This window comes from Camelus dromedarius, chromosome 21, assembly GCF_036321535.1.
Source record: "Camelus dromedarius isolate mCamDro1 chromosome 21, mCamDro1.pat, whole genome shotgun sequence".
Classification (NCBI taxonomy): domain Eukaryota; kingdom Metazoa; phylum Chordata; class Mammalia; order Artiodactyla; family Camelidae; genus Camelus; species Camelus dromedarius.
The window spans coordinates 26,537,885-26,562,020 of NC_087456.1; the positions used below are offsets into that span (position 1 = coordinate 26,537,885).

Consider the following 24,136-nt stretch of genomic DNA (forward strand, 5'->3'; position numbering starts at 1 on the left):
ATATGGACTTGAATAAAAATGAATACAAAGCTAGCTAATCATTTTTTAAATTAAGCCAAACAGAAGTTCTAACATAATGTTTACAGATATTACTCAGTCACTCACTTTTATTGCCTTGTTCTCTTAATAATGAAGCACTGAGGATCATGCCAAATACGGGTATTTTGGTCCCAGTGATCTGCTCAGAAACGGTTCTTTTTAATGGAATCTGCATCATCAAGGGCATAGTTGACATCCTATATAATTCCTTAATTTAATTTGAAGTAGAGGAAACACTGACATCAGCCTTGGACCTGTACCCAAACTAGAGCATGTTCAAATTATTAAAGAGTTTTAATCCACTCCCCATCTCCATCTTCACTGAACTGTAATGCATTGAAACCAAAATACCAAGGATGGTAAATAGGTTTCAACTCACATTCCAACTCAAGTGGCCTAGTGGCTGTCTGGAGAGCCATGTGGAGAAGGATTCTGAGCTCAGGTCAGTAGAAATGAAGATTGTAACTAGCAGTATCTGCCTTGGAGAGAGAGGGGGAAAAACCACCAGACAGTGAAGTTCTGGAACCTGAGGATACTTGACACAGAGGAAAGAAATCTCAGGTGAGTCTCGGGATCTTTTCCAAATGCTCGAAGGCCAGCCATATGAAAAGGGAATCGACTAATTCTAAAGCACCAAATTAGTACCAGTAAGTGAAATCACAAACTCCGTGTAACGAAGAATTCTTAAATAATTTTCAAAGTCCAAAATGGAACTCTGTCTCGAGAGGGGCAGTTATTCCCAGGACTTTGAAGTGCTCAGGCAGGGGTAAGGATATCTTAGCAAGAATTCCAGCAGGCGAGGGAAGTTAGAATAATTTTTTGAGGGAACTTACCATCTGTCATCTAGCCTCAAACAATGAAAAATCACCTCCTAGAGTAGGGGACTTGTGTTGGGACTAAAAACAAAGAAAAACAACCATTTGAGATAAATTAATCTATTTAGTACTTTCACTGAAATTCCACCCCAATCTGAGGCAATGTCTGTCCACCACCATAGTACTTTAAAAGATTTTTTTTTTAATTTGAAATTTTTAAAAACTTACATTTGAAATTGGACATCATCTTCTAAAATCTCAGAATTCAGGAATCTAATAGGTGACTGTGGATATACATGAATTAACCGTCCTTGCCAAAATGAAACTTGTCAAAGGCATTTGTGCCATATATTTGAAATCAACCGGTTGCCCTGAAAGGTTAGTTATATGATCAGTTAACGTCCCATCAGCAATCAGGATCTTTGCCACAGAGTGAAGGAGATGGGGAGAAAATAACACAAGACAGAGATGAAAGCTGTGTAGTCGGAAGAAAAAAGCCTTCTTGATTATGCTGTGGACTTTCCGAAGTCTTTAATTCTCCCTCTAGCCCATCTTCAAACTGGCATGTGGGACGTCCTGGAGATGGATGGTGATGCTCATCAGGAGAAGCACACACATATATCTTGTGGGTTGATTTTTTTATTTGCCAGCTCAAGAGGAGCAGGGAGATTTATTTGGAAGGATGGTAATGAAGGGGGGGAGGCACTAGTTAGACTGCAGTTTCTGTTCTCAATATGTTATTCTCTCTTTTTTCTCTTCTTGACTCTGAGCTGCTCTCTTTATTTCTGCTTATTTTTCCTTAAAGGGGGGGTGCTGTGGGATAATAAGCCAGTGGCTTGAGACCAGATGGGGGAAACAGAATTTCTCTGTGTGATTTTTTTTTGCTGAGATATTTCAAATGTTTTCATTATACGCTACATTTTTATTACACACACACATTTACTTATATACAATTCTATACTATTTGAAACAATTGTTTTCTTTATCCCCAAATGAGATTTCATGGTTCTTTTCTTGCTGTTGTCTTTTTGCTCTGCCTTACAAGAATGAAATAATTCACTACAATGAAAAAAAAGTCACTTTCTTCCTTCATGACAGAGGCACAAGGAAATAGGCTGACTTTGCTGGGCCTGGACCTTTAAAAATACAGCAAAGAGATCACCATCACCACACTGATCTGTAGATTGGTGGACTCTTGGTTTCCAGACTGTTTCCTGGCCAGGAGACAAAGGCACGTGGCCTTTGGAGGACTGTTAACCACCATCACGAGGGACATCATTCTAATGCAACAACTAAGAGCCTGAGCTGACGACTCATACTAGACCTGGGTCCAGTCCCAATTTTGCTATTTTCCTTTTTTTTTTTTTTTAATTGAAGTACAGTCAGTTACAGTGTGTCAATTTCTAGTGTACAGCATAATGTCCCAGTCATGCATATACATACATATATTTGTTTTCATATTCTTTCTTTAAGGTTTACTACAAGATATTAAATATAGTTCCCTGTGCCATACAGAAGAAATTTGTTTTTTACCTATTTTTATATATAGTAGCTAATATTTGCAAATCTCAAACTCCCAAATTTATCCCTTCCCACCCCCTTTCCCCAGTAACTGTAAGATTGTTTACTATGTCTGCAAGTCTATTTCTCTTGTAGATGAGTTCATTAGTGCCCTCTTTTTTCTCTTTTTCTTTCTTTTTTGGTTCCACATATGAGTGATACTATTTGGTATTTTTCTTTCTTTCTGGCTTACTCCCTTAGAATGATGATCTACAGGTCCATCCATGTTGCTGCAAATGGCATTATTTTATTCTTTCATATTGCTGAGTAGTATTCCATTGTATAAATATACCACATCTTCTTTATCAGTCACTATGGTTTCATCCCAAACTATCACATTTGTTTTGTCTATTTTTTCGCTTTAAATTAATGGATGAATTTATTTGTATGTATGCTTATGTCTGGTGGGTTTTACTCAACATTTATGAGATTGTTCTATGTTGTTGAGAGGAACGTAGTGTTAATTTTTCTTATTGAATTTTATTTTATGATTATACCACAATTTACTTATCATTTGTACTGCTGGTAGCAAATTGGGTTGTTTCTAATTTTTTGGCTGTTAACAAATAGCGCTTTGATTGACATCTTGTATCTATCTTTTAGTGAGCATATAATACACCTCTCTCTTTTAGGCATACACATAGGAGAGGATTTACTAGTCACATGCACACACACTACATATAGTTTTCACCCTGTAATTAACTCATGAGTAATCAGCCATAAAATATTATAGTTTATTGAATCATAATAAAAAGTATGGTTTAAGTGCATTTTCTGTACGATCCTCATTTGTATTTTCCTTTTAGAACCGTATGGAGCTTTGAATGAACCAGAGATGGTTCCAATTTCTTCTTTGGACAGATGGCGGCGGGGAGAGAAAGAGAGAATGGGAAACACTTCAGAGGTTTAGAGACTTGTGTCAAGGTCATTGAGCAGCCATGGAGGTAGGATCCAGGGTTCCAGGCAGTGGGGTCTTCTATGTAACACTCACTTCACACTGCATCCTCATTTTTACGTTTCGTCTTGTTTTCTAAAAACAAAATGGTAAAATGAAAGAAGAAAAAGAGCCCAATAACATGAGTTCTCAAATTCCCCGTTCAAATATTCCTCACTCAGAGCTAGCTCCGCTAGAAGTCTGGGATGCCTCATTGCTTGCCCTGCTGAAATTACCCTCTTCTCTGATCCCTGTCTCCGTCGCTGCAGGTCCCGACGAACAACGTCGACGTGCGAGCTGCTGGTCACATAGAGTTCAGCCCGCCTGCCTCAGTCATAAAGCAACACAGCAGAATGTCCTTCCAGAGGCAGGTGGGCTGTTACATCATCTTTCTTCAAAGGAGAAAGATACTACAGCTATTTTGATTTTTGTTTTGTTTTTTTTGTCAATAATTCACCAAGACTAGACTGAAAAGGGTTATAAATTCATACAGTGCCAAACTGAATGACAAGGTATAAAAATTTTTCTTCTTGTACTAAAAATGTAACCCCCGAGAAGCACGTATACAGCTTATATGTCTGATTAATACTCTCCCCTCGCGTATCTTCCTTTTCCTCACACGGATGCTGAGACCTTATTTCCTCCGGGAAAAGACAATGGAATTTCACTCCTTTCCCAGTTCAGGTACTGACCAAACTTATTTTCATTTTAATTTTTTTCTCAGCTATTTGAGTCATAATATACCAAATTCCTATGAAAAGGGGGAAACAAGGACATTGTTTTTCATGCATAACAAATAATTCCATTAAAACTCATCTCATCCGGCCTCAAAAAATTGAACCCCTTTTTAGCAGAATGACAGCCTGGGCCAAAGCCCACTGCAAAGAAGAATGTGAGAAAATGGAGACACACTTAGTGCAAGAAAACCCACACTGCTGTTGGCCAAACCAATGACTTCACCTTAGGGTGCTAATTTTTCTCCACTCTAATCTTTAAAGAGATTCTTCTGCTTGGAAAGATGAATGGAGGAGAAAAGATGGCAGAGCGGCCTGACAGGATCTAGCACATTCCTATTGAGACACGGCTGCCTTTGGGAAACTATCAAAAGTTCCAACAGCGACTGTACAGAAAAATAAAGAAATTAAAAGGGATCATATACTATCCTCATCAGGGAGCAGATGTTTTAAATGTGTGTGTGGTTAAAATCCAATTCACTCTGAGCAATTTCAGTGGCTGAAGTCTTAGCGCATTAATCAAGATGGGTAGGTGTGGGCTCTGTTTATCCTAAACTCGGACATGCTAAAGGGAAGGAAGATTAATCTGATCAAGGCATCACTGCTTCTAATCTGACTGATGGGAAAGTGTGGTATGGGTGTGTGAGGCAGTGTCGGGTGAATTATAGGGAAGCAATGAACTACTTTGAAACTGATGCAATCAAATAGACAGCTCTCAGAAGTATCCCGGCTTCTTTATTCAACACTTGCGTGCGAGCGTCCCTGTCCTGGCCTTCTTTGCAAAGAGCAAAAGCACTCTGTTGTATTTGGTGAAATTAAATCTTAACAGAGCCTCTGCTAAGGCTGCTCCCTTCACTTACTAAAATTAAACACTCCACATCAATTTCCTTTCTGAGAGGAGGAGATGACATTTTGATAATATTTTCAATTCACAAAATAGTTAAAAATCCAAGAGAAGAGTTAGCAAAGAGTTTTTAAAAATGCCTGTCACATATTTCTATCTGTGCGTTGTGCACTCCTTTTAATTAAAAGTAACGCGAAACATTTGTTACTCATCCTTGTCTTGCGTATAAATAATTTAGCAAGTCATTATTTTGTCTTCAGAAAAAAAGATAATTGCCTCTAAATTATTATGACTGAATAAAGTCAAGATGTTTTTGTAATTGGTAGAGAAAAGCAAGTAGTTCCTATTGGAGTATTTTGTTTAATAATTTGCTTTTGTCTGATTAGATAAAAATTTCAAAAACTGAGTCTACAAAGAAGTATTCCCTGAAAAGGTATCCATAATCTCACTAACAAGTGATCACTTCCATTAACATGTGTGCCTTATACAAATGTATACATACATATGTAACGCACAAATGAGCACTTGCAAGTGTGTTTTTGTACCTACGTACACATTATATATGTGTATACACACATATACATTTTTTAATGGAATCAGACTATACAGTTTCCTTTGATTCCAGTTTTCTTTTCTTAGAAATATATTGTAGGCATTTTTCAAATTAATAGGGAAAGGTCTATGTTAACATTTTTAATGTCTTCGTAATATTGCATTTTACTTGTCTTATCATTTATTTAACTTAACATATATTAATGAATTTTCAAGCTGTTTTCAATCTTTCCCCATTATGAACAGGATACTAGCTTTGATTTGAAGTCTGAAGTCACACACAACTATGACAGATTTTATTTAGACGACTTCATGCTGCGAGTCACAAATACTACATAAATGCTCCAATCGGTAATGACACTTTCTAAACCTATGAAACTGTCATTCCACTTGGCATTATATGTATGTTTCCCCATTAACTCAGAACATTTCATATTTCCCCTCATACATTCCTTTGGAGGAGTTAAAAGGTGGTTACTGTTATCTGCGTTTAACATACCAACTTCTAGTTGAAGCGCCCAAAGTTATAAATGGGGGAGAGGAGATACTAACTAAATCTAAGGAACGTTAAGTTGCCTGCATCTGCTTTGTGTTCTTTCCAATGGACCAGAATTTTCCCCCTGGTTCTTCGTGTGCGAGGATCCCTGGGAAATTAACTAGTCTGACTTCTCATTCCTGCCTCTTTTCCTTCAACTGTAGTGATCTTTTCTGTCTTCATCCAATACCCCCTTTAAATCTGGCTGAAAACATCAGAAAACCTCCATGAGTTTCCCTTATTTATAATCACTTCTCTACTCTAAAATGCCTTCGTTATTAGATACAGCATTCACTGAGGGTTTATTTTGTGATCTTGCATTTTATGTGAGTATCTCTGCTCTGTAGTTTATAAACTTTGGTCACCAGAGACCTTAGACAGTATGTATTTGGAATCCCTTCAAGGCACCTCACACTTCAAATAACACACATATTGAAAAAGAAACAGTCCAGCTTTTGAGTACCATCAATACTTTTTCAATATATTATGTAAAACTATTTATTTATTATATTAATTAACTTAAAGGGAAAGAGTATTTCAGTTAATTGTCAGTTTTATTTCTTAACATATTTTGAGCTCATTTTGGAGATCTGAAAGATAAAATATATGTTTTTTGAATGTTCAAAACCATTAGACTAGCATGAGATAAATATATGGAGTTATATTACATATAAATGTTACTATAGCATGTTTTTTTAAATGCCTGATAGTTAAGCCAGTCTCATTCGATTTTTACGTTAAATTAAATACAGTATTGTTGGAAGTGTATTTTAGCAAAAATGCATACCTTTACACAATTTGTCCAGCTTTTGAATATAATTTTCCATACTTTGAGAAGAGATCAAATGATGGTAATACAGTTTGGAAATCCTAGGAGGAAGAAGATCAACGATTACCAAAGAGATCTTACTGACTTCTTGTATTACTTTTGTTATGTTTTATATTATGTCAAATTGGTAGACAGAGATCAGTTAACTGCAGTTCAAATTTTCCATCATCCCCTCAAATAAAGCAAAATTGGCAGATAAGTTTTATCAGTTGAAAGCCAGATATACTGACTCTTTCTTAAACACACAGTTTTTCAGAGCTGCGGGTGGCTTCCTGGACACACACAGCCACCTGTCGCCACAGAGCTCACAATCTACACTTTTTACCTTGACTTTGATGATGGTGCATTTGGCTCCTTTTCTGACCTGAGTTTTCTTCTACATTTCCCCTCGTTTAATTGTCTCCGGCAAAACTTCTGTTTACGGCACACGTTGGCTCTCAGAGTCTTTATACTTGGAGATGCCTGCTCCTAGACGGCTTTCTCTCCAGTTATTCCCACGGTTCATTCCCTCCCTTCACCTCATCTGTCTTCCAAGAGACCCTCCCAGACCACCTGGACACAAAACAGCACCCCTGAAGCTTTCTATCACTTTAACTGGTTTTATTTTCTGGCGTTTAGCACTCTTTGATACCATATATTTATTTATTTTGTGTCCTGCATGAGGTACCTTATTTTGAGCAAAATAATATTTGTTGACTGAATGAATGAAAAGGGAAAGATGTTAGACCCAAATTGTAACAGTCAGCCACCTGTGGTACGTATCACAGAACTGAGTCAAACAAATGCTGAAGAAGTTCAGGGAAGAGATGACAAATCATTTTTCGTTGAGTAACCAGAGAAGCAGCATTTGACTGAGGACAGAAATGAATGCTTTGCATGCATGTTATCCAGGCAAAGTCATTAAAGAGGTAAAGGACTAAATCAACAGCGGATATGGTAAATACATGGTCGGACTGTATAAAAGTATATGTTTCTCCTTTGTAAAGGAGGCCTAGCCTCAGTGGAAATGATTTTGGATTTTTTTTTTTCCCCTTAAGAAAACCTTGGAAGGAGAGGACTCTGCCCAGGGCCACCCTCTTTAGAGGGTTCATATCTTACCAACACACAGAAAATAAATGTACTGAAGGACATGCAGGAACCTCTGTCACTTGGGATCTGGCTCTCCACTCTGGTCCAACAGCCCCAGCCTTAAATATCTGCTTTTCTGAATAATGTCATCCTGGCCTGGGGGGAAAACGGCCCTTGGGTTGCTTTGTGTTTACCAAACAAAAGCGACTAAGCCCAAGTGACATGAAGGACGGTAGGTTGTAACAGACACTGCTTTCCAGGAGGACGAAAAGAATGTGCGTGACAAAAATGCTTAGATAAAAGACAAATCCATTAATCTGAATAAAATCTTTCCTTTTGGATAGCATGAATGCAATAGAACTCTATAGAATGAAGTGTTATTTCCCTGTGGTGCTGAAATCCATATTCTTGCTTTCTTTTTATTTGAAATTGTGATTCTAGAGGTATTCAGGAATCAACATAGTATTTGCAACAGTCACACATGACATACTGGGAACATTTTGCAATAGTAAGTAATTCATATTAGTCCTAAATTTGAATGTATAAAGTTAGGCATATGTGTGACGTATGATACTGATTATCTAATGTCGATACCTGATGAACAGTTAAGTCTAGAACTGTGAGTGGTGTAAGTTTTATAAATATACACGTGTAACTAATTAACCTAGGTTTCAAAAATGTAAATGAAAAGGTTAGTTTTTTTCAAATGATCTTAGTTTAGACTTTGATATTTATTAATTATATTTTAATTTTAATATAATAGATCATTTTGGATATTTTTTAAAATTTATTTTTAATTTTTCCTCTTTTTAAAAAATGAAGTAGAGTTGATTTACAATATTATAATAGTTTCAGATGTACAGCATAGTGATTCGGTATTTTTACAGACTATACTCCATTAAAAGTTATTACAAGATAATAGTAAAATGCTGTGTTATGTAACATACAAATGAGGTAAAAATAAATAGAAATTGTACTGTTTTCTTCCCTCACTCCTTTGGATCTTCTTGTGTACTTACTTTCGGGCTCCTCTAAAATAATGAATGGAACAATAGTTACTTCTGTGTTACCCTTTCACCTGTGCACTCCACTAACACCTGAGCATCTGCAGTGTGTCAGCGATACGTTAGCTCGCTTCCAACTAACGGTAACCAAAACTTAGTTGTGTCTTCCCAGAAGTCCTCACAGGTTAATGGGAGAGTCAGACAATACATTTATAGTTGAGTAGATCAACAAGGACTGACTCTTCAAGTACCTACACTCCACATCCCTAAAAGAAAGTCACAAATTCTTTATCATTCATATATATATATATATATATATATTTTTTTTTTTTTAATTTAAAACTTCACATTCTGACTTGGCCCTAGTCAACCAATGACTGTTACCTCTGACATAGGAAGAGGTGAATATGCCATTAAGACAGCTTTGGTTTTGGAAAAGATCTGGTGCTTGTTCTTATTTGTTTAAAATGTGCCCTGAATACACAAAATGGGCCACGCTGCCATGGGAAGCTAGTGGTGAGCTGACGAAAACCACCTGCACAACACTGGTGCATTGTCACTTTTTAAATGGGGGTGGGGGTGGGGTGGGGGACTGCCTTTCTGAAAAATAACCTCATCAAGAAAAAAACACTGGGGATGGTAATTCTAAATCCTGCCACAGCCTTTGCTTGCCAGAGCAGACAGCTTTTGCTATTAGGATGCCCAGCCAAACACAAATAATCCACTGCCAAAATGAGCTCCTTGGGACAATTTAGGACTCTTTGGGAGTGAATGGCTCTTTGAGCTGGAATGCAGCCCAGGTCCATTTTCAAACCCAAGTCAAAATGACAAAGAGCAAATTTCCTGGGCCACTCACCCCCTAAGTGTAAGATTACTTGAGGTTGGCAGCTGTACTGTTTATCTAGTTATTTAAGGCTTTTCATCAGATACTCGCAACCAGCTTCAATGCTGGTAAGCAGGACGGAGTAGTTATGCTATAGCAGACAAAACCTCTGAGATTAGAAGGACAGGATGGAAATCGAAGGTTACGCACGTATTGCTCAGCTTAAAAATGTTTTACATAAGTAGGTCTAAAGTATTGCAAAGATTTTTCTCTTAGAGCTAAAACAACAACAACAAAAAAGGAGGGTAGCAAGAAATTTGCTGCATATTAAAGTTTATTTTAACTGAAAATATTTCCCAAGTAAGACCACAGCTAAGTCTGGCCAGCACCTGGGGTTTTCCATAGTCGACGAACGAGAGCTACTAGGCAGGTTGAACAGATCGCCTGGCGTCATTCCTGCATGATCGAACTTGGCTCTCAGTATCTGTAGAGAATTCTGGGATGACAAACATCTCCACTGATCTGACAAAAGAACATACGGGGCGATGGCTAAGAGCTGCAGGAGTTACTCTCTTTCTGTTCACTCTGAGTTTTCAGGAAAACATCCTAAAGCATTCTCTATTATTTGTATTCTTTTCAATCTCTAAATTCAGGATTTATTATTCTTCTTTCAATTAAACCTTTTGTATATGTTTCCAAAGAAACCGTTTTTAGCTGACACTGAGTTGATGATGTGCTGTCAATCTGAACCCAGAAAGGAAACCAAGTTCATTTGTATACTACATTATGCTCAGAGTCTCTTTGATAGTATTTGCAAGGGTTGTTTGAAAACTTTACGACTTCTGTTCTGAGGCAGTCTTGCTTTGGAGCCAAGCCAGCTGGGTTTGCGTTTGAAATCCACCTTTGTTTTTAAGAGTTTGTGACCCTGGACAACTTATTTAACCTCTATAGTGCTTGTTTCCTCATTTGAACGACGGAGATGAAATAATATAAAAATAATAACATCCTACTTACAGGGTTGTTCACAAGGATTACATGAGTTCATAAGAATAAAACACAGCAGTGTCTGTTGTATAGCAAATACTAGTGTTAGCTAATTTCAAGTAAGAAACTCTCAGATATCTTTTCTAAAACAAAATAGTAGTGGATGAATGATCCAAAATTGTTGCTTATTCAAAGGTCATTTATATTTGACTTCAGTATACACACATTCCTATTTTTATTTAAATCTAGGTACCTCTAAATTCTGAAATTATACATTTGAGTTTCTATTAATTATTTTCCATTTCTATATATCTTTCTTTTCCTTAATAGTTTTATCTATTTCTTTCTTATTTAGTTCATGCTCTTCTGCCTTCTTTACAGCCTTGGTTATAAAAGCACAAGTGGGAAATGGTGGGCCGGATGTGTAAACGGAAGGATGAATAATGGGGTTTCTCGTCTGACCAGTTCATTCTGTTCATAAGCACAAGAAGGTTACTATGTGCCTCATGGAGGAAACATGTTTATTAGATAAACTTCATTCAGGCTTAAGTTATAGTGCTGTTGGCTATGAGTTAACTGTTAACGAATCAACAATGCATATTAAATATATTTTCTCTATAGAAACGTACGTGAACAATGTTGTGTATTGACTGGCTGACAAAAACGTTGACCAGAGGCTCACAGGAACCTAACCCTGCATTTCCCTTAGGAGCAAAGGTTCAGTATTTGCTGATTGAGTGCTCCCAGAGATTTCAGAGAACACCACCATCACAAGGACAAGAATCGACCTGTTACATAGTCGAATTCTGTCAGGACACTCACTGTTACATGAACTTGCATATTTTATCCAACTATTACAACTATCATGCCTCCTAGGACACAAGTAACACTGAACCAGTGAATGAATGAAGGAGAACATGAATACAAATATGAACTAATGGATTCAAAATAACTTCACTATTCTTTACAGGGTGGGTTATAAATAACTCTTCATGAACACTAAACATTACAGATTATAAACTGAAATTTCAGTTTTATAAGAAACAGGTTTCAGGATAATTTTTCTGGGAAACATAAGATGAAGTATAAATGAAGTTTTAATAAACAGAATTCTCACAGCTCTCTACTAAACCTAGATTTGCATATTACCACCAGGAATTATGTTTGTTTAATTTCTTTCTGCCCTTTTAGAAGAATTGGCTTCCAAACATTCATTTATTTACTCACTCACTCATCCTTTCTTTCAAGAAATATTAATTGAGTATCTATTTATGCCAAGCACTATTCCAGGCAGTGAAGATAAAGCAATGAGTGTCAGGTAGAAAACCTTGTCTTCCTCAAACTTAAATTTCTAGTGGGCAGAGAATAATAAGCAAATAAGTAATTCAAGTAATAAGGAGTGCTGCGAAGAAAAATAAGACAGGGTAGGAGAGAAGGGCGACGGAGTTAGAGACAGGGCTTGAGATTCAAATCAGGTGGTCAGGAAAGGCTGCTCTGAGGTGACACTGGCATGAACAAGGGTAACTTGTGAGAGGGTAACTACAGCCACCAATTTTGTCACTACAACACTCGTGTCACTAAAGCAACCAAAACCTGCTAAGCTACCTTACAAAGAAAGGTCAATGTATCTGCTCAAAGGTTTTTGGAGGGCAAAACTTCCCCGTGTCTGAAACCTGTCAGTGTGTTTGGCACTGAGAGTGCAGAATGCAGAAAGCCTCCAACAGTGAAAAAGCACAGCCTTTTCTCTGTGGGCAGCCCGAAAGGGGCGCCCTGGCTTTGTTGTATATAAACAGAGCTCCACCAACTGACTTCAGCAGGTGCTGCCACATCCTTACCCACAGACAAGGGGAACTGACGCCACCCTGGCCCCCGAGGGTCAGGTGTGCCATGGTTCAGCCAGTGAATGGGGCTGCGCCCATAATTTCTAATTCCCACTCATGCACTTCTATCCCTCCAGCTTCACTGCCCAACAGAGACATTTGGAGAAATAAAGACTATTAATGATGATTACCTATTTCTTTCAATGATACCACAAGTTGTGTCTGATGTCAAAAAGTAATCAGCCAGGAAAAAAAAATTCACATAGAAATAATCCTTGACGCATTGTCTGGGAAAGTGGCAGCTGGAGAGTTTTTTTAGGACAGCAGTAACGAATTGTCGTTAAGGCCTGTGTTGTGTTTTGTTTTATTTTGTTTTGTTTGCGATTGTGGGCTTCTGTATGAAAAAAGTGATCCTTCTCTAAGAGAAGTACTAACATAATGTATTTTTTCTCCACTTTTCTTGAAATTGTTCGCATCTAAGTTTTTGTGGTGGGACTTATTATTCCTTGGATAGCTGGGGAGGGGAGGGCTTCTGCACAACATGTGTTGTTCATTTTCTAATTACCTCCTGAAAAAGCAAACATCCTGAAACAACATAATGCATAATTTAAAGGCATAGCTAACTGAAACGAGGGGCAATTCGCTACTTATTTTAATGGCTCTGAAAGTACAAATCTCACCTTCAAGATCAACTAGTAATCAGATCTTAAAATAAAAAAGTAATATTGCCTTGCCCTTATAAAAGCCGCTTTATCTCCCGTCTCCCACTATGATGTTTTCTACTTGTTGGTTTACTCTTCTACTGTGTGTGATAATGTGGGGTATAAAAATCAAGAAATTAGTCTCGCAGCAGGGAGTCTGCTAGCAACACCATTTTCATCTTATCCTTCAAGCAGCAACAGAAAACATATTAATTGCAGTTTAATTTATGCAACAAATATTTCATTTTAATTATGCTTCATTTTTGTCAAGCTCTAAAAACATCAACAGATCTGACACAGTTTTCTTCTTACAAGTTTTTTTTTTTTAATGAAAGAAAATCAAGTGCTGTTTCTGAAAGAAATTATGAAAGATTTCTAATTACTGCTTATGTTCTTGAAAAATGGCTAATTTTGTAGCCCCAAAATAACATCTGGGAACATGTGAACTTGAAGCTTTATTACTCAATATTTCTAATTCTTAATAATATACATGCATCATTAATGTGATGGAATTCTCACAGGAAGAATTTTTTTGGTAATTATAGGATATATCAATAATTGTCACTGAGTGCTGAGTTTTCTCTACAGAAATGTTTTTGTGAATTCCTCCCAGGAAAACTAAGACAAGAATAAGTGAAACTGATTGCTGCTGATACACCGCACTGAAGTAAAGAACATTTACCATTAACAGAAGTGGAAAGAAAAATGTCAAACCACCAAGGCTGAACTGTATTAATTATATTCGGCAAATATTTATTAAGCTCTTACTAGGGACAAGTTCTACCCAGACATTAAGTCTCATATAAAAATGCTACCTCCTCCTGGAAACCCTTCTCTCTTCAGATGCAAATTAAACTGCCCTGCATTGAACGATTTTGGTGCATAATCATACCTTGCTTGAAGCCTTTTCCTATTTCCTGTTTGTGACAGTAATTCCCCTACATGTTTCCTCTCCCCACTAGAGGGTGAGGGTCCCCAGGGTAGGAGCCAGGCCTTCTGTGTTTGTATTCTCCATCTATCACATTCAAAAATACTTGAAAATGAAAACCTATCAGTATGAATAAAATGTTCTGGTTGCTATATTTTTGGAAGTAACACTATTATTTCAAAAGCCTTGCTATAAAAGGTTGTATAGACCTGTATTTTGAAATTATTCGTTTCGATGACTTCTAGTTTTAAGATGGAAGAGCACTGAATTTCTTGCCCTATTTTATATTCTCTGAAATGGCACCCCCAAATATAGAGAAGTATAAAACTCTACAAAACGACGTCTTCAATGAAAACAGGAGACAACAATGACCTCAAATTGTAACTCATGTTGAGAAACAGATATGGAGTGGTGCCAGACGTAAAGGGAACAGCGGACAGCCACCTTTTTGTTGGGCGAGGAGGATACCAATAAAATCCCATCCTATTCTTCCTACCCAAACCCAGACCCCTCAGGCACTGAAATCTTCAGGTATCTCAGAAGGCAAAGGTGAAGCACAAGGCTTGGCTGAAAGTCTCTGTAAGGAACACTTAACTTCCAAGACCCCTCCCCAAATTCCCCTGAAGGAACCTCTCTTCCCTTCTCCCCCCAGGTTCAGGTGGTTTGTTATCTGAGGGAAAAAGTTGAAAAATGAAAACTGGAGCATCCAGGCATAGCAGAGGGCAAGGGTCAGGCACTACACTGAGAACTCAGTGGAAATCTTCATACTAAATGGTGGGAACGCCACCCTACACCCCGCCTCATTCCCAGCTCCCCGGATACTGGCACACCTGGCAGGGGATTAGAGAACTTTTTGTTGGAAAAACGAAATGGCCATAAGTAGCGGCCCCTCCACAGAAGGTCACTTCTACAGTGAAAGTCACTTCAGTGCCTCATTTTTAAATATGAAGGAACTGCCAAAGATCAACAGATGCTTCAGAAAAACCTCCAATCAAAAAGACAGTGAAATAGATCAACAACAACAAAAACAATTTAGATGAAGTTGAGACAATGCAAGAAACAGAACAAAGTACTGTCAAAATCTAAAACAAACTTTCTAAGGGACACTAGAAGGGATACTGCATCCAGTAATCGACTATAGTCTGCCACTAAAAATTTTTTAATTAAAAAGATATTTAGTGTATTAATAATGTGAAAGTAGAAAAAAATAACTTGATTAGAAAAATTTGAATTTAACATCAAGGAACTCTCCTGGAAAGTAAAACAAAAGGACAATGAAATAGAAATAGGAAATGTACGATTTAAAAAAATAAAAGTTGAGAATCCGTGCAGAGAATTCGATCTCTGAGACAACAAAGAGAAAAGAATTAGGAAAGAATGCAAGAAAAATGTCCCAAAGCAGAATGACAGATAACAATGGCTTAAAACAGAGTGGACACATGTTTCAACTTAAAATTCTATATTTAATCAATAGCAATTACTTGTGAGAGAGAATTTTCAGAAATAAAAGTTATATTGAGAGGCTGTCACAGGCGAGGGGGAATCTTGCCAAGAGGTGTGAAAGAAAATTGGGCAAATGAGGAAAAATGGCAATTATTAACTTCAGGAAATACAGGAAGTTGTACAAGAAGGAAACATCATCTTAGAACATGTTTTAGTCTAATAGGAAACAATCTTTCCATAGTTAAAAAAATAAAAAGTTTGACTATTTGCTGGCTTAAAACTTGTAACTGTGTTCCAAGAAAACATGGAGATAATAATATAAAAGAGCTGAATTCTCATCTTCCATAGTTGAATGTCAGTGGCTACCATCTAAAACTGAAAAATCAAGAGTTAGTATATTATTTAGCTAGAAGATAAAAGAGTTGAAAGTGGTGATCTCTGGAAAGGAGGACTGGACATGAAGAGCGAGAGGAGTGGGTCACGAGTATGCCACTTTACATTATAAATCTTTGAATTTACTTAACTTCACTTAAACTATGTCCATGTTTGATATAAATACTGTAGAAAATAATTAGTGCATCAAAATATTTACTTTTCCTAGAATTAAGTTTCCTTTCTCCTTGGACAATTATTTATCAACTTCATTCTTCTCAGTAATTGATGTCTTTTTCTTTTATCATTTACATAAAATATGTAGTTACATTTATTCTAAAAACCTAAACATATGACTTCTAATATGTTGCTTTTTGCCATATTTCCCTTTCTGAGCATTTTAACAATGCTTCCCATAAGCAAGTCTATATAATAAAACATACTTAAATGCAGATAAGATAGTCAATGGAAATTAATGTATTTTATAATGCCAACTCTCTTTACAAGCTTTGGGAAAATTATACATATGCTAACTAGTCTATGTACACTACTTTATGTCTTATTTGAACCAAAATTATTAAAGATGATGATCTATTTTCTGAACTAGTGTCCTTTTCCCCAACTAAATCAAATTAAGAAAGCAATGTAAATTTGCTGAGAAGCTATTTCATACCTGGATGCCCTTGAACTTTACTGAGTCTGAACTAAAAAACATGTGCAGGTAAAATACTTTGGTATTCAAAATACTAACTAATGTTTATTTGCTTTTGCTATGCAAAGTACAATTTATTGCAGAACATTTACATATAACACCTAATTTATTTAAGGTTTATAAGTGAAAAACTGTCATTTAAAATAAAACTGGCATATGGTAAATATGAGAATTTAATCTCAGTATTTAACATATTATTAGCTATTTTTAAACAATATAAAATTATTTAAAGACTGAGAAGATATAAAAATGGAACAATTTAAATAATTACAGCCTTTTGAAACCTACTGTTGGCCTAATCACACAACAGAAGAGGAAAAAAACTCTTGAATAAAGTTAAATTCAATTGTGTTTTATTGTCTTGACTTATACCACTTTTGTTCTGCAATTAAGAATTTATCAGAAACAAAGTGAAAAAGAACTATTTCTCACCATGGCCATTAAATAATAACTGCTAATTCGTTGATACCTCTTTTTAATTGTACTTTTAAAATTAAATCATTAATATACGTTTTATTCTTAGTAAACAAATTATATGCAGTTGATACTTAGGAACACTTGAGAAACTTAGAACTGTTAAGTAGATAACAACTCTTATAATGTTGGTTAAATTATTATTCTATTTAACAAATCCTTTTGATAAGAAATAGTAAACAGATTCAATATAAGAAAGAATAAAACAAGTATAAAAGTAGGAAGCACATAGCATTAAGCTTTAAGTAGTACAGATTTGGTTCTGAACATGCTAAAACAGTCTGCTGGGTCATTAACATAGTAACTTGAAGGTTAATATGAATTATTAATAGAAAACATCCCTGAATTAAGATTGATAGATTAAAAGAGTTCCAAACAAATCAAAATCTTTCAGAGGTAATTCATACTATATTTTAACAAATAAATAATAGCCAGAAAGCTCTTGACTTTATTCAATGATATGAAGTAAAATTTTGATAAGTATAAATTCACTTTACTTAGGAAAACAAAGGAAAAGAATTATACGAATTGTTTCATATTGAAAAGCCACTTTAAAACTCTACTTTATCATGAATGCAATATTAATATGCTAGACTGAAATAATTATGAGTTGTAGATTTCTTTTATGCAAATATTCTTTATTTAGCAATGTAGTTTAGGATATTAATGCATAATACTTTATATATCCCTTATATTGACATATGTTTAGTTATTATAGATTATGGTATAAATGTTAGTTATCATTAATGATATTTCTAGAAACCCATTAGTTTCCAAGAGCTTGGAAATTAATGGTAAAGTATTTTAATTAGTCTTGTCTGCTCTCCTACCATATGGTTAGGGTCTATCCACATTTTCAAAACTGTTAATATGATTTAGGAGATGTTAACCTCACAATGTTCCATTAAGTTCTTATTCATCATGGGGGCTAGTTAATTAGCTTAGAGAAAAAAATGTCCTCTTCCAAGAAATCTTATACTTAGAGCCTGAGAAAACTCCTTGCCATCTCTACCATCAGTAGCACATGGAAGAACCGGCTTAGAATGTAGGAGGAAAATTGTAAGTAACAACTATAGTGCTAATGTCAATGTTCATGGTTGAACTGAAAAGTCGTCACAAAAGGATCTGGGGCTCAGACAGATATACTAGCAAGTCTTCTGAGGCTTTCAAATATCAGATAATTCTCAGTTATCTCCTTACTTTCTTTTGACTTTATCACAAGCATTAAAGTTAGATTTCTTTTGGGTCAGTGTTTTTTTTTTTCAAGAGAAATGTCTGTCTCTTCAGGGGGGCTCAGGATAATGAATGGAGAATACAAAATTGCTAAGCTACAGAGACCAAGCTGTAGGCTATGCCTTATATTGGTTCTGCAAAGACTCACCACATGCTGGGCCTCTGTGCTATGTGTAAGAAATTAATTAACAGAAACCTCAGTTAAATAAGAGTTTGGAGACCAGGAAGGGGAGCTCTCATACCCTATATAGATAACAGAGCCTACAGACCCAAGCCAGCCTACTTTCTAATTTTTAAATAAAGTTTTATTGAAACATAGTCATGCCCCTTCTTTTTTGTATGGGCTGTGATTGTTTTAGCACTACAATGGCAGACTTAACTGCAAAAAATATATCCTTTTTAATGTACTTGGAATATTTATCAAAATTGACCGTATCTTGGGCCATGAAACAACTCTCAACAAATTTCAGAAGACTAAATTCACAGAGGATATTCTTTGACCATAGAGAAATTAAACTAAATTAAATTTTAAAAACTGTAACTAGGAAATCTCCAAATGTGAGAAAATTCAACTATATATTTATAAATAAAACATGAGTTCAAATAGAAAACATTTTGAAATTTATGACCATAACTTGTCACAAAATCCATATTTTGAAAACTATAGCTTTATATGCATATATTAGAAACAAAGGTTGAAAATGAATTATCTATCTCAAGAAGTAACAGAAAGAACAGCAAATTAAACCCACGAAGTCAAAGAAAGAAAAAACAAGAAGTAGATATTAATGAAATAGAAAATCATCATTTTCTTGAGAAAATCAACAAAGTAAAAAAGTTAGTTTTATAAGTAGACAGATGAAATTGAAAAATCTCTAGGCAAGACTGATAAGAAAACAATAATCAATATCATAAATGAAAAAGGTGACATCATTAAATATGCCTCAGGCATTAAGTATATAATAAAAGGAGATCAGGAACAATTTTTTGCCAGTAAAGAAAAACTAAGATGAATAGGTCAGATTCTGAAAAAAATACAACTTAACAAAATAGACACAATTAGAAATAGAATTCTGAATTGTCCTACATAAATTAAAATAATTGAATCAATACATAAAACCTACTCACAAAGAACACCCCACTATGGTTCACTAGTGAATTTTTCCAGGAAGAAACAGCAAATTTTTACACAAATTCTTCCAAAATTGGAAATAGAGGAAACACTACCCAAATTGTTTTATGAGGCCACCATAACCTTGATACCAAAACATTGACAAACTCATTATAAGAAAGGAAAACTAGAGACCAATCTATTTCACAAACAGGAGGCAAAATATTTAAAATATTAGCAAATTGAATGCAGTGATGTATAAAAATGATAACATCTCATGATCAAGTTGAGTTTATGCTAGGAGTAGAAGGTTGGGTTAACATTTAAAAGGAAAATTAATGTAATTCACTATGATAACAAAATAAAGAAAAAAATCATGTGATCATCTCATAGAAACAGAAGCATTTGATAAAGTTTAATATTTACTACGATTTTAAAAATAATAATCTAGCAAAATAGAAACAAAGTAAATGTCTTTAATATGATAAAGTAGGTAAAACATGTTTATTGAAAAAATAGTAAAAGTATTCACTTGACAGTAGAAATGACTGGAAAGGAAGAAATAAACTTTTGTTGTTTACAGAAACATGAATTTGCATGTAGAAAAAATCTAGACAAATTATAATTATTATTAAGGAATTTAGCAAAATCATTGGATATAAAGTCAGAGTTGAGGTAAAAATACTTTCAAAAGAATACACAAAGTACGGAATGGGAGAAAATTTTTGCAAATGATGAAACTGACAAAGGCTTGATCTCCAGAATATATAAGCAGCTCATATGACTTAATAAGAAAAAAACAAACAACCCAATCCAAAAATGGGCAGAAGACCTAAACAAACAATTCTCCAAGGAAGACATACAAATGATCAATAGGCACTTGAAAAAGTGCTCAATATCACTAATTATCAGAGAAATGCAAATCAAAACTACAATGAGGTATCACCTCATACCAGTCCGAATGGCCATCATTCAAAAGTCCACAAATGACAAATGCTGGAGAGACTGTAGAGAAAAGGGAACTCTCCTACACTGCTGGTGGGAATGCAGTTTGGTACAGCCACTGTGCAAAACAGTATGGAGATTCCTCAAAAGACTAGGAATAGACTTGCCATACGACCCAGTAATCCTGCTCCTGGGCATATACCCAGAAGGAACCCTGCTTCAAAAAGACACCTGCACCCCAACGTTCATAGCAGCACTATTTACAATAGCCAAGACATGGAGACAGCCTAAATGTCCATCAACAGATGACCGGATAAAGAAGAGGTGGTATATTTATACAATGGAATACTATTCAGCTATAAAAACCGACAACATAATGCCATTTGCAGCAACATGGATGTCCCTGGAGAATGTCATTCTAAGTGAAATAAGCCAGAAAAAGAAAGAAAAATACCATATGAGATTGCTCACATGTGGAATCTAAAAAAAAAAAAAAAAGAAAAGAACATAAATACAAAACAGAAACAGACTCACAGACATAGAATACAAACCTGTAGTTCCCAAGGGGGAGGAGGGTGGGAAGGGACAGACTGGGAGTTCAAACTTTGTAGATACTGACAGGCATATGCAGAACAGATAAATAAGATTATACTGTATAGCACAGGGAAATATATACAAGATCTTGTGGTAGTTCACAGCGAAAAAAAAAATGTGACAATGATTATATGTATGTTCATGTATAACTGAAAAATTGTGCTCCACACTGGAATTTGACACATTCTAAAAAGACTATAACTCCATAAAAAAATGTAAAAAAAAAAAAAAAAGAATACACAAAGTATGACATCACTTATGTATATTTTAAACTATAAATGTGTCATGTACCCACCATCAAAGTGGAACCAATATATTTTGCTATTCTTTATGTACCTAAGTATTGTAGTATGTACATTTGTAGACATGTGTAAATTTTTTCATAATTAAAAATTTTATATGATTCTTTCTGAGAAAATAAAGTGCCATAATTTAGCAAATGTAATCAAAATCCTTTTGAGAGGCATATTTATTACCATAAGTGTTTTTATCATTCTCTCTTGATCTCTCCTAATTTTCCCTTCTTATCCCTGAAAATAATTTAATGTTTGACTAAAAACTAAAGGTAAATAACCAAACATATTTAGAAACTTTATCTTGTACATTATTTCACTTCTGCATATTGTTTAGCAGATGATTCATAAAAAACATTGCATGGTTAGTGCAATATTCTATCACTTAAACCAAAAAACAATGTAAAAGAATTATAGCAATGCAAAGAAAATTTACTTCAAAAATTAATAGTAATACATTTTTAATATTTCATGAATATGTATGTATATATGTGACTATCTATATAACACATACATGTCTCTATATTAATTATATTTTCTCTTTTAATTCATAAAGCAGAGCTAAATTATTTTTAACATGACCTCCAGCTCTGCCATTTTATTATAATATGATTATCAGTAAATCCTCTAAGTATCTGGAAAGAACTGATGAAACCTTAGAAGATGGCATACAATAGGACAAAGTAGGTTTAAAGAACTAGTTGAGAGAGTGAAGTATAAATGGTTAATACCCCAGTCTTTGGCAATGATGAGCTTTATTTATTCATATTTTTCCATCTGTAAAATGAGAGGAAATGTTAATATCAACATCCTATGTTAGTTCTGATAATTGAAAGTGAAAATACACCTAATGCTCTTTCTAAATACCTGTCAGTTTGCTAACAACAATTTTAACTTTGAGATAATTTATCAATAAAGAGGACTGAAAGATAGATAGCAACTTTGCTGTTCATACAGCCTGCCTCCAAAAAAAAGGAACAGCAAGAGAGAAAACATCCAAAATTATTCTTCATATCACTTCAAAGGACATAACCTATGTGAGTAGAACTTAATACTTCCGTTTCACTGAGTTGTCTTACGAATCGAGGTAGTACTCTACACATCTTGGGTGCTCAGTAGTTGCTTTGATGAACTCTTAACATTAAAAATGAGATTTAATTACTTAAAAATTGCAGTCACACCTGCAAAATAATTGATTCCTTTTTCCTAGGTAAAACAAAACTTTAAACAAGATTTTCTGAGTTGAACTTCAGATTTACGCAGAGTGATTTAACTGCGAATTTAGAGATCTTTGGTTTAATGCTTCAAAATGCTGGGCTCAATGCAAAATGTAGACATCTTCTAAAACAAAGTTGGATGACAAATGGAGAGCTATCCTCCTCTAACAAGAAACTAACATCTACATATTAATTTCACAGAAACTCTTGGTGGAACCACCAACTATGATTCTCCTATATTGTATTATACATACATTTGAAAAAATGATATACACAGATTATACACAGATATGTTTTATTGCTACCTTTAGTAGGATAGAAAGAGTATATCAAATTTTATTTTGGTGGTCCTTTTATTAGCTTTCTACCACTTGATCAGTTGATATCACTACTAATAAATTTTTTTTTATAAACTAGAGTTTGCAACTCCTGTCCTGAGACTAATATTTCAAAAAACAGTCTAAGCTTTAGGGAAAAAACCAATTACAGAAACAGCATTAAAAATGCCAAGCGCCGGGCAGAAGCAATTCTGGATCAGTTTAAAAAAGTGATTGATGAAACTCTAATCCAAGCTGAAGGAACAGTTTCACGACAAGCTGTGACCATTCCACACACTTCATTAGCTGCCATAATTAGCCTGGTGTTTCAATTTGTTAGAACTGGTGGGGACAATTTTCCTCAGAATGCAAACATCAAAAAACAGGGTCCCTCAGAATTCAGAAGAGGCTGATGAGAGGCTTTTCTAGTCTCTGTTAACTAAAAGATTAATTATTGCTGATGGGAGGCTGTGCTGTGATTGTCACTCTGTCTGTGTGCATTACTTTTAGCATTAGAAGAAAGATATGGTTGACACCACACTACTCAATCAAGTAGCTTCACATTACAGCACAAAGTCGGCTTTAATATCCAGGGTATTTTTGATTGATTTTTTCTTCCTGTTTTCTGGGTCCAAGACTCACATCTATTTATTTGTATCAGAATTTTAAAAGAAACTCTAAAATACTGAGAATTTTTGTTAATGTACTTGGCCTCAAGTCATGGCTTCCTGCCTTAACTATAGATCAGCTAAAGAGTGGCTTCATGTATTTCTATGATTGTATAGTGACATCTTTTAAATATGCTTACAAATCTTCTAGGACTACAAATGTTTTAACCAACCTATAAAGTCATGTTCGTTTTACTTATATTTGCAAACATAGCATTATAACCTTATCCCTGGATGAAGGAAATATACCCTGATTTCTCACAATAAAAATTCATGAAATCTAATTAAAAGAGAGGTAGGAAGGGACTCCTACTTAGTGTCCATGGAACAGAAGTGATTTCTTTCAGTTCCTTGGCCATAGGCAAAGTTAATCCAAAATCAACAGGATATAGCTACCGTGTCATTAAAAATTTCACCAAAGCCTTAATTTCTAATCCCTTGATTTGATTATCATTTAATTATTTGCATTCAGATGATTATTTTTAAGTCAAAAATTTCCACTTAATGTATCTTGTCTAAAAAACTCACTCCTGTAAACAACAAGTTTCTTTTGTATAGCACAGGAAACTAGAATCAGTACCTCGTAG

The 24,136-nt window shown here is 35.1% G+C and overlaps 1 protein-coding gene across 1 annotated transcript in view; it reads right to left on the reverse strand.

The window, feature by feature from the left end:
• Positions 1–3,117: 3,117 nt before the first annotated feature.
• The window catches only part of SPATA17 (spermatogenesis associated 17), a 137,540-nt gene continuing 116,521 nt past the window's right edge, over positions 3,118–24,136 (reverse strand). Inside the window, exons 10-11 of the mRNA XM_010993050.3 lie at positions 6,801–6,883; positions 3,118–3,444 (exon numbers count right to left, since the gene is read on the reverse strand). Of these exons, the coding sequence (XP_010991352.1) occupies positions 6,803–6,883 (81 nt within the window). The 3' untranslated portion in view covers positions 3,118–3,444; positions 6,801–6,802. The remainder of the gene's footprint in view (positions 3,445–6,800; positions 6,884–24,136) is intronic.